At 37.6% G+C, this 12,564-nt stretch overlaps 1 protein-coding gene across 3 annotated transcripts in view; it reads right to left on the reverse strand.

Annotated features, from left to right (window-relative positions):
* Nucleotides 1-12,564, reverse strand: part of SOS1 (SOS Ras/Rac guanine nucleotide exchange factor 1) — a 139,360-nt gene that overhangs the window by 78,403 nt on the left and 48,393 nt on the right. For all 3 annotated transcript variants that reach the window (XM_039251254.1, XM_039251253.1, XM_039251255.1), the window contains exon 2: nt 410-535. In XM_039251254.1, the coding sequence (XP_039107185.1) occupies nt 410-535 (126 nt within the window). The remainder of the gene's footprint in view (nt 1-409; nt 536-12,564) is intronic.

A 12,564-nucleotide genomic window follows, 5' to 3' on the forward strand; every position in this document is an offset into this window, starting at 1 on the left:
AATGTTTATTAAACAACAGTGGGCTTTAAAAACAAAAGAAACATTTGAACGAATTCCACTCTTAAAACTCTGTGTGTGTGTGTGTGTGTGTGTCTGTGTGTAGAACTCTAGCATCAAGAAGTAGTGTTTAGAGGCCAACAAAAGTTCACTTCAGATGAAAGGAAAACATAGAATAGCTGGACAGCTACAACATATACAAGTTATCATATACCTAATACAAAGTTAGAGTACATCCAGTTTTCATTTTTTAGTAGAACATATAGATTTTGTGGACTTGAAGAACAAACACTTTCACTAACACTACAGTAAGTACACAGAGCATGGGGGGGATGTGGTGTGTGTGTGTGTGTGTGTCTGTGTGTGTGTAGTGTATGTGTATAAAGTAAACACAAGGCAAAATTTATCATACCTCTACATCTGAAGCACTTCGGGGCTGAGCCTGACATAGCATATTTAATAACTGCAAAATTAATTCTTCAACATACTGAAGAGCATCATCACTAGACTCAAGAGTAGGATGAACTTGCCCCTGGACCTATAAACAAAAAACAAAGTAATTAAAATTGTAGGTTTATACTCAAGTACATGGTCTGAATTGCAAGTACAGATTTAGATGTGATGACCCAGAAGTCAGGCGTTCTCAAACTTTTCCCCAGTCGCATACACCACACATGCTTATTAACATGCTCCTGAAGATTCAGATACCTAACTGCAAATTTCAATATATTTTTTTCTTCAACCCCAGTTACCCTGAGACATGGGAATGCAGAGAAGAGAGAGACGCTATGGTTTTCATCCAGAACGAGTGGTAGTTAGAATATTTACTCAACATACTGCTTGGACCAAACTGACCTCCTGTGGGTCTCTGGCCCTTGTTTTAACCTCTACCTTTCCTCCTAAATGATAAAATCTGAGAAGGATTTCTCTTAGTCACCAATGTAACACTAGCACCAGCACTGTGCAGGGCACATAATACAAACTTCTTAAATGTTTGTTGAACTCAAAGTCACCCTATATCAAAGGACACAAAATGGGCAACTTAGACAATCTGTGACTGTCTCTGCTTTACGAAGATAACCTGGTGGTCACTCCTTCATAAATGTCTAATAATCTTACCTTCATTTTGCTCAACCATTTGTTTGGAGGCCCATCAGGCCACTGGCCTCTGCAAAACTTACACTTTAATACCAGCATGATAGTCTTTACGTGCATCCTTTGTCATTCACTATGGGTTACAACTATTCTTTTTAACAAATGGCTGAAAAAACAGTTCCGGGAAACAAACAATATATGTTTTAAAATACAGTCAACTCTCCAAAGGGCAGCGTCCTCTTGGGAGAAAAGTGCACAGTATTTGCTGGCCAAGAGCATGGGGTGTGATCTGTCCTATTACATATACCCTGTTAGCAGGCAGGGTATGACAGCCTCAGTGTAAGGGTACATTTTTATAGACAGTGTACTATTTAACGAATTTCTGAAATGTGTGTTAAAAATACAGAGATATGTATGTATCCATACATATGCATTTAAAATACTTTTTAAATAAAATTGTTTTAGGGCGCCTGGGTGGCTCTGTCGGTTAAGCGTCCGACTTCAACTCAGGTCATGATCTCACGGTTCGTGGGTTCGAGCCCTGCCGTCAGGCTCTGTGCTGACAGCTAGCTCAGAGCCTGGAGCCTGCTTTGGATTCTGTGTCTCCCTCTCTCTCTCTCTCTCTCAGAAATAAATAAAACATTTTAAAAATTAAAAAAAACCATTTTAGAGGCAAATTACATGACGATTCAGAACCATTGGGGGAATGCTACACTTGAGTATGAGGTTTGATGCAATTTATTATTATTTTATAGGTAAAGAGACTAACGCAGGTTTAATCACTTGATTAAGGTTTAATCACTTGCGGGATCATTTTTGGTCATATTCAGTATGGAAATTACCAATCTGATTGCGGTTTGCGGTTCATCTGTTTATAAATCTCTTCACCCTGTTAGATGACTGAATGGCTGTGCAGTTAAAATAATGGATAGGGTTTGGACTTAGAACCCAGAATTTGTGTTTTTCAGCTCAGGGCTTACTATTCACCATGCCGTCACACTCTAATGTGAGTAGCTAATGAACCCTGTAAACTTCTCTTCAATATATAACAACATTAAACCATCTTTTTGTTTTTAAACTGGAACTTGATAAAAGTTTGTTTTATTTATTTATTTATTTATTTGAGTACAGGTGACACATAATGTTACAACAGTTTTAGGTAAACAATGGTGATTCGACTTCTCTATACCTTATGCTATGCTCACCACAAACATAGTTACCATCTGTCACCACACAATACTAATACAATATCACTAACTATATTCCGTATGCTGTGCCTTTCATCCCTGTGATTACTCATTCCACAACCAGAAGCCTGTATCTCCCATTTCCCTTCACCCATTTAGCTCATCCTCATAGTCCCCTTCCCTCTGGCAGCCATCATTTTGTTCTCTGTATTTATAGGTCTGATTCTGCTTACAAAATTTTATTTTTATTATTGAATTGCATGCCCCCATTGGCTTAAACTCTCTTGTCAGATACCCTTTAGAATCGTGACTAACTTGGGGCGCCTGGGTGGCTTAGTCGGTTAAGCATCCGACTTTCGCTCAGGTCATGATCTCGCGGTTCGTGGGTTCGAGCCCCGCGTCGGGCTCTGTGCTGACTGCCAGCTCAGAGCCTGGAGCCTGTTTCAGTCTGTGACTCCCTCTCTCTCTGACCCTCCCCTGCTCACACTGTCTCTCTCTCTCTCTCTGTCCTAGAAATAAATAAAATATTAAAAAAAAATTAAAAAAAAAAAAAAAAGAATCGTGACTAACTTATCTTCATTTATCAGTGAATCCTAACAACACATGGTGGGCTTTTCTTTAGGGACTGACTCTCAGTCTAGTCTTTTTATTTTTTTAAAATAAATTTATTTTGAGAGAGAGCATGAGGGGGAGGGGCATGGGGAAAGGGCAGAGAGAGAAGAAAAAGAGAGAGAATCCCAAGCAGGCTCAGTGCTGTCAGCGTAGAGCTCGACATGGAGCTTGATCTCACAACCGTGAGATCATGACCTGAGCTGAAATCAGGGTTAGATGCTTAACCCACTGAGCCACCCAGGTGCCCCAAGTCTTCATTTTTTAAATTCTCTTCTTACCAGTGACACAATCTGTTCTACTACTCTTCTTTCTTTGTTCCTTTTCCATTTTCTTGTGGAGTTCCTTATCTTCCTCCACCTCTTAAATGTGGATCCTAGCCCTGTCTGCTCTTTACTTCTGTTCTTTCCCCCAGTAATCTTTATTTCCATATTTTAAACTATAACCAACATAGACGACTTCAAATCTACCCCTAGTTCTGACTTCTCTCCTGAATTTAAGACACACACTTCAAATCACTTGCTAGATTTCTCCATTTATCCTACTAAAATCCCTAATATAACTTGGTAAGAAAAAGGAACTTACTATAAAAGTTTAGTAAGAAAAACTCTATCTCAGGGTGCCTGGCTGGCTCAGTTGATAAAGCATGCCATCTCTGGGTTGTAGGTTCAAGCCCCAAGTCGGGTGTAGACATTACTTAAAAATAAAAAATAAAATTTTCTTAAAAAGCACTTGAAAAATTAAAAAAAAAATTACCTGTCACTCACAGAACTCAGTTTAACAAATGAAAATATATTTTACAAAAAGACAATATAGACAACCCCTGTTTTCACTATGATGTAGCACTGAAAAATGTAAAACTATAATTGGGGGTTACATTTCTGTCCAAGGCTCCAACATCATATAAACTATAGCTATAGATTTATAAAACTACAGAATGTTAGAAATAAAAGGGACTTTAGAAGTCATTTAACTCAGCCCCTCTATTTAGCAAATGAGAAAAAGGAAACACCCATGATCTTGTAGTTAACTAGCAATGCTGTAAATACTGAACCTGGACTTCCTGGTATCTGGGCCATAGTTCTTTCCACTAAACTCTTGACTGTCGAATCCAGAGTCTGAGGAGTGTGCCTCATCAGCACACAGAGCATCAGCATACAGAGAATGCCCACAACTGTATCGATTCACATAATGGGCTTCCACTGAACACTTGGTTTGATGTAAGCTGTCTGTCACACTTTAATAAACACTTGCATGTAATAAATGCAAATGCAGCACTATAAATCTCTATAATCTGAAAAGGTAAAATCATTTTACTCATTCAACACTATAAATAAAGTAAAATTTGTAAAATTATAAATTCACTAAAAATCCAATATATACCTAAATGCTAGAGATAATAAATATTAAAATGAAAATACTGGGGCACCTGGCTGGCTCAGTCAGTATAGCATGTGACTCTTGATCTCAGCATCGTGAGTTCAAGCCCCATACTGGGCATGGAGGATACTTAAAAAGTACAAAGAAAAAAAATTTTTAATGAAAATGTTTAATCAACAATCATTTTAATTAATTTTTAAAACTATCAAAGCCCTTTGAGGCATAGGTGCACAGAAACACATTTTAAACAGTATTCGGGAAAGTGTAAATTCATCAGATTATTTCTAAAAATGTTCTGTTTCAAAGAAACCCATGGAAATAACATAATTCTTCATTAATATAGCTCCATCTCCAGCTGCTCTTCAATTTACACTTTAAGCTGAAGCAATTCAAACTATGTATAGTTTGCTAAAACATGGCATGCACTTTCACTCACACTGTTCTCCATGCCTGTCATTCAACTCTCTCATCTGCCTGACTTTCAAAACCCAGATCTTACCTCATTTGGGAAGACTTCCTTGTTTCTTGTCTCTTCCTAAGGCAGAATTAATGTCACTCATTTAAATGACTTACTAACTCTATTATAAATATCAGACCCTGTTGGTGTCGGGTACATAGAGCTATGCCAAAAACAGTTCCTGCTTATATGGGCCTTATACTCTGCTAATGCTTGTACTAGATCCCACATTTTTATTACTGGTTTGTCATAATGAATTATAATTACATGTTCCCTTGTCTACTTGATGTTGACGATCCAACTGGGTAGGGCCTTCTTTATCTATCTATAGAATCATATTCTCTTGGCTTTTCACTCTAAATCCTTGACACTCAGGGTATACTCAAAGCCTTGGTGTTGCAGGGGTGAGAGGGATAAAATATTTCTTTCTTGGAATTAAGGCTGAAAAGGGACAGTGGTAAAGCTAGATGATTTCAGGAGCATAAACCCTTAAAACAGAAACCATTCAACACTGCACAGCAAAGGAAACAACCCACAAAACTAATAGGCAACCAACGGAGTGGGAAAAGATAGTTGCAAATGACATATTAGGTAAAGGGTTAATATCCAAAATCTATAAGGAACTCACCAAACTCGACACCTGAAAAACAAACAACCCAGTGAAGAAATGGGCAGAACATATGAACAGAAACTTCTCCAAAGAGGACATCCAGATGGCCAGCAGACACATGAAACGATGCTCAGCATCCCTCCTCATCAGGGAAATAGAAATCAAAACCGCATTGAGATACCACCTCACGCCAGTCAGAGTGGCTAAAATGAGCAAATCAGAGAACTCTAGATGCTGGCGAGGATGTGGAGAAACGGGCACCCTCCTACACTGTTGGTGGGAATGCAAACTGGTGCAGCCCCTCTGGAAAACAGTGTGGAGGTTTCTCAGGAAATATTAGTGTTTTTAGGGTCACCTGGCTGGCTCAGTTGGAGAAGTATGCAACTCTTGATCTCAGGGTTATGAGTTTGAGCCCCACATTGGGTGCAGAATTTACTTAAACAAAAATAAAAATAAGGACTCTTAGTATTTTGGTGACAACAGTTGCTCAAAGATTTGAGAACATTGGTAAAAACATCAATAATCAATTTAGGGGCTCCTGGGTGGTTCAGTCAGTTAAGTGTCCAACTCTTGATCTGAGCTCAAGGTCTTGATCCCAGGGTCATGGGTTTGAGCCCCACATTGGGCTCCATGCTGGCATGAGGCCTACTTTTAAAAAAAAAGTCAATTTAAAAACAGGTCACATGCAGCGCCTCTGGAAAACAGTGTGGAGGTGCCTCAAAAAATTAACAATAGAACTCCCCTATGACCCAGCAATAGCACTGCTAGGAATTTACCCAAGGGATATAGGAATGCTAATGCATAGGAGCACATGTACCCCAATGTTCATAGCAGCACTCTCCACAATAGCCAAAACATGGAAAGAGCCTAAGTGTCCATCAACAGACGAATGGATCCAGAAGATGTGGTTTATCTACACCATGGAATACTACATGGCATTGAGAAACAATGAAATCTGGCCATGTGTAGCAACATGGATGGACCTTGAGGGTGTTATGCTTAGCGAAATAAGTCAGGCAGAGAAGGACAGATATCATATGTTTGCACGTATAGGAGGATTAGGAGGAACTTGACGGAGGAACAAGGGGGAGAAGAAGGGCGGAAATGGTGGGGGAAAGGGAGAGAGGCAAACCATGAGAGACTCTTGAATGCTGAGAAACAAACTGAGGACTGATGGATGTGGGGGGGAGGAGGGAGATGGGCATGGAGGAGGGCACTTGTGGGGATGAGCACTGGGTGTTATATGGAAACCAATTTGACAATAAACTATTTGTTAAAAAAAAAAAAAGAAACCATTCAACATACAAAGACAAAACTAAAATAGATGCTTATTTTGTAGAATCAAATGAACTGTATATAACCACAGTGGTAAAATGCTATGCTTTAAACAAAAAAACCTGATACCACTTACAATTCAGGCACATATAATCCAAATGTTGGCTAAGTTTGACACCTAGCATGTTGCATAAAATTTTAGAAATTTAAATTCAAACAGCTTTATTTACTGATAGTTATTATAGCCAAATAAAACCTATTAGGTAAATAAATCATACAAAGAATTAGGCTTAAACAGAAAATAATGCATAATGCCAAGTGTTCTTCTAAAGTTTCTGAATATTAACCTTCATTATATGTTAAACTTGTCAAATTAGGATCAAAAGGTTCATTCATACAACAGACTAATAAATTATTTTACTTCCTTAAAAACAAAAAAAATACTTCAAAACCTCTGATGGAAAGCATGGACAACAGTAAATACTTCAAGACAAAAAGAGCACCAATTCTTGAAATACAGATTTTGCTCTTCATTCATTTAAGGAAGATGCTATTAAGAGATTTCTTTAATGAGCAGACAGAAGTAGTATTACATTTCCTATACAGACAGAATAAAAAACCCTTCTTTTCTATGAGATAGTATTACAGCTAAAGTGTTCCATTCCATCTAAGTGGTACTGAAAGGTATTTAATAGACCAAATGATCCAAATTATCCAAGACCTGACAGAATAGGTTACCCTGCCAATCTTATGATGGCCTTCAGAAGTCATCTACAGCTGATATTCATTAAGGATGTGTGTGTGTGTGTGTGTGTGTGTGTGTGTGTGTGGGTGTGTGTGTGTGTGTGTGCACGCAGTTATAATAAGCACTTAGGATTGGATTTATAAACTAGATGTGGGTTTTCCCTTATATGTAGTTTTCAAAAATTATTTATTGATATCAAAAACCTCATATACTTAAAAAAATTATTTAAGGTAACAAGTAAAGCAAATGCAAGAACTTCACTGAAGAATTAATGATAGTCGTGAATAAGAATGTCATGAGATCACGACAAGAATTCTTTTAAGGCATAATCATATTCAACTAAAGATGCCACACTGCATTTTAAACCTTTAGGGGGCGCCTGGGTGGCTCAGTCGGTTAGGCCTCCGACTTCGGCACAGGTCATGATCTCACAGTTCGTGGGTTCGAGCCTCACGTCGGGCTCTGTGCTGAAAGCTAGCTCAGAGCCTTGAGCCTGTTTTGGACTCTGTGTCTCCCTCTCTCTCTGACCCTCCTCTGCTCACACTGTCTCTCTCCCAAAAATTTAATTAAAAAAAAAAAAAACATAAAAAAAAAAATAAACCTTTAAGGACTGCCTACATCTATCTTGATGGTTTGGTCTCTAGTGGTTTCCAACAGATTGAGAAGCAACTTTGTTGGCTATTATTGCCAGATTTTGTGGAATCTGAAAAAACAAAGGGATCAGGTCTGTATCAATTCCTAGTTGTTTGAGATGAGTTCTCTAAGTGTACTCAGCAGCCCCTTGGGTAAACTGCCAGAAAACACTATGTTGAACTGTGATGAATTTTTAATAGCATTTTCTAGCTAATGGCTCTCTGAAGAATTATAAAGGCTTCTAGAGTGTATTTTGTCATATCTTGAGCCCAGATCTGCTACTTTTATTTATAAATATAACAGGAGAATAGAAAATAAAACTTGTATTTTCAAAATCTTTATCATTGCAAATAATAAAGATTTGGATTGTTAAACGTCTTTACAATGTTACAATGATTATTTAGCCAACATTAGATGTTTTAGGTCCTTATTTTCCCTCATTCATAGATTTAAAAATCAAAGCAAAAATCCTTTAAAAAATTAAAGGAGACAAATATAAAACAAATCAGAACTTAAATATTTTCTAGAAATAAAATTGACTAAAAATATTTTCTCATTTCTTGGAGTCTGTTAATTAGCCTTTAGGTCCATATATATAAAATCTTTCTTCTTTCTTGAGCTCTTTTTTTTTTTTTTTTAAAGTTAATTTATTTTGAGAGAGGGAGAGTGCAGAAGCAGAGAGAGAGAATCCCAAACAGGCGGGGTACTGTCAGCGCAAAGCCCAGTGCAGGGCTCAATCCCTTGAACCATGAGATCATGACCTCAGTCGAAAAATCAAGAGTCTCCGGCTTAACCGAATGAGCTCCTTTCCTTAGCTCTTATTTGCTGGGGACACAAAGAGGAATAAGAGCATGGCATCTATCTGCACAAAATTCAGCTCATAGAGTCAATACACACAATTGACTTAACACAGTGTGATGAGGCTAAAATGGAGTTATGTTTAAGATACAACAATGACCAAAAAAAAAAAAAAAAGAGTAGCCCTTGCTGATGGTGTCTGAAAAATATCAGAAGTCTTCCCAAGTAAAACATACTTGAACTGGGGCACAGAGGATGAAGAAGGTGTGAAGGGCAGCACATAAGGAAACAGGGCTTTTACTAAAAAAGTTAACATATAAAGAATTACAGAGGCCAAGACAAAATGTGAAGAAAGCTAAGTCTGGAAAGGGCAGGCTTGTGTGTAATGCTAAGAAGTGCATAAGTGATCAGGGAAGTAAAAAAAAAAACAATGGAAAGGTTTTAAGGAAAACAATGACATAATTAGATCTCTTTGCTGAAGAATCTCTGGTATCAACATGAAGATGCATTAAATGAAGATGAGGTCGAAGGAAGCAAAACTAATGGGAAGGATGCTGCAGGCTCTGGAAACAGAAACCGGGGACGCGTCAACAGAGGGAGGAACTGTGGGAGGTGGCAAGTGAGGACGTGTGTTTAGAGAACGATTTTGGAGGAGAATGGGGGCAACAAGCAGAACCACTAACTTAACCAGGATAGGAAATATTAGAAGAGGGTAATATTTTGCAGAAAAGAGAAGAAATTCAAGTTTCACACCTCAATTTAAGGTTCTTATATGTGGTGAAATAAAATGGAAATTGTGTTTTTAAAAAGTGGTTTTGCAAGTTTTATTATATTTTATTTTTTTGGCTGTGAAGAATTATTTGCCCAAAGAGTGTTTCAAATACTCAAGTAGCAAAACAACCTAACTATTTATGGTATTTATGGTAGAGATATATTTACTTATTAACCTCCCAGCTGTCATAACTACAGGAAGTAAGGAGGGCTTATTTAATGAACATTTGCAAATATCTCTTTTGAAAAAAAAATGAAAACGGTTACAATAAATTGACTGAAGTAAAAATTATTTAAGACTACCTATCATGTATTTTGCCAAGTGAGCGGAATATAAATGAAATATCTGAGAATCTGTGAACATTCTAGCAGAAGCTTTAGACCACTACTATGGCCAAAAATATGCATATACAAAAATAATAAAGATAACTTAAATTCTAATGTAATTAAATTTTAATAAAAATGAAAGCAATGAAAAAATGATACAGCTAACATACAGCAAAAACTTTCAATTATACAAAATATTGTTACTAAAAAATTCTCCCTTATATTATCTGAAGAAATTTTCAATTATAGTAGGAGATATATATGCACAGAATTTTTAAAACACGTACGCATTTAACTCTTTATTGAAAACTAAATTATAAATGACAATATAAGCCTGGGACATCTTGTACTAGAAAGCGAGGAAGCTCTCAGATGAATGGGTCATAACAAACTAAACACAGGAATGTCATGAAAAGGCTTCTCTCTTGCAGAAGGCTGAGAAAGGGCTAACTCAAAAACCAAATCAACTGCAACTAACTGAAACACACTGAATCTGTGCTTGATCCAGCAACACATAAAAATCAAAACAATACAAAGAAGATAACACGCCCAAGGATAACACGCGAATTTGTGAAATACACTGAATCTACAGAAACCAAGGAGGTCAAAATGAGGTTTTTAAAAATACTAAATTCATTAAGCAACACTGGAAAGAACTGGGGCACCAATTCTTTATACTGAAAGAATTAATAATACACATCCTTCTTTTCCTGCCTGAACTATACTCTACTCTGGGATAACCAAACTGGCATTGACGAGGAATTCTTCCTTAGAGAAGGATTCCCGATAACAAATGTAAAAGGAACACAGAGTTAGAAAACCATCCATTTGCAACTTGAACAACATAAATTCAGACATTAATTACCAACAGATGAAATCATTATATGAAGCGCTGATCTTTATAAAGTAGGGCTCAGGCTGTTACCTCCTGAATCCCCCGATCAATCTTAGTCAGCATCACTAAAAAGCAGACTTGATGCGGTGTGAAGCCACAGCACCACCTGTGAAATATTCTTGCCAAAAAAGCTAAAAATAAATCTAATCAAGCTTCTAAAGCTAGCTTCCATTTATAGCAACTATGACAGATATAAGAAAAGTTAGATATTACCCCAAGGAAATAAACAGAAAAATCCAAAATGTTGAACATCTTGCAGGACAACTGATTCAGTTCCTGCAGTAAGTCAGTTGGACAAGGAGGGTCTGTAAATTAAAGAAATTTAAGAGACGTAACAACTACCTTTAATACGGAGACCTTGTTTGGTTCCTAATTCCAATGAACCAACTGCAAAAATCATACTTTTCAGACAAATGAACAAATTTGAATTTTGACTTGTATTTAGACGGCACCAAGAAACTGCTGTTAATTCAGCTGTACATAGGTACATAGGATAGGTACATAATGGTAACGTGGGCATATTTGATTTTTGCCATTCTACTTAAGAACATTTGATTTCAGTGCCTATTTTCTATTGTTTAGTAGTAAACAATAATGGCATTGCAGTTATGTAAGGGAAAAATGACCTGGGGGGAATGCAATTTGCTTTCAAATACTTCAGAGAAAAATAAAAAGGTAGATGAAGAAAATGTGACAACTCTTAATTCTAGGTAATGAGCACGTGAAGATTTCTTCTGTCTACTTTGTATATGTTTAAAAGTTTTCTTTTAAAGATACTCGGGTAGGGGGGTGGCTGTGGCTCAGTGAGTTAAGTGTCCGACTTCGACTTTGGCTCAGATCATGATCTCACGGTTGGTGAGTTCGAGCCCTGCACTGGGCTGCCTCTGTACTGTCAATGTGGAGCCCAGAGACCAGCAGTGTGGTAGGCATTTGGGCACAGCATAACAAAGTTCTAGTCCTCACAGAAGTTGCATTCTAGGTTTGACTCATGTTACTTTGTCTTCTCCCTCATTTTCTTCCTCATTTTTGGCAAAGAAAAGTGAAATCTATGTTATGAAAGAATAAAGCAGAATAGAAAAAGAATTTTTTCAAGTTTGTTTATTTTGAAAGAGATAGAGACAGCACAAATAGGGGAGAGACAGAGAGAGGGAGAAGGAGAATCCTAACCAGGCTCCATGCTGCCAGGGCAGAGCCCGATGTGGGGCTCAAACTCACAATGCCACAAGATCATGACCTGAGCCAAAACCCAGAACCGGACGCTCAAGTGACTGAGCCACCCAGGAGCCCCAAAAAGAATTTTTTTAAAAAAGATGTCTTAATGCAATCATTAAATTTTACTATAAATTTATCAGAGAATGGCTAGAAATCTAGCTAGGTCTTAAAGCTCAAGAAAGAGGTTAAGGCCAAAGACATGCATCTGGAATTCATCCAATCACTCACAGGAAATAGTTCAAACTTGGGCTGGATAAAATCTCCCAGCCCAGGGAGGACCATAGGGTAGTGAAGGACAGGATGAAATCTTTGTAGCACCTACATCCAAGCACCAAGCAGGTGGACATGAGGCAAGACAAAAAGCATTGTCTATCAGCTTTAAGCACAGCAAAACTCAAACAGAATATTCTGGAAAGATCAATCAATGAACAATTATTAGCACATAATTGGTGACCTCTTAGAAAAGAGTAAGAATCCAGTGTCAGGAGTAGAACCCAAATGGCAACTCAAATGGAACTCAACCAATGAAACTCAACTGAAAGGCCATAGAGGAGTACATGGGAGAAGGAGGGG

Source organism: Hyaena hyaena, unplaced genomic scaffold (genome assembly GCF_003009895.1).
Source record: "Hyaena hyaena isolate Hyena2069 unplaced genomic scaffold, ASM300989v1 scaffold_388, whole genome shotgun sequence".
Taxonomy (NCBI): Eukaryota; Metazoa; Chordata; class Mammalia; order Carnivora; family Hyaenidae; genus Hyaena; species Hyaena hyaena.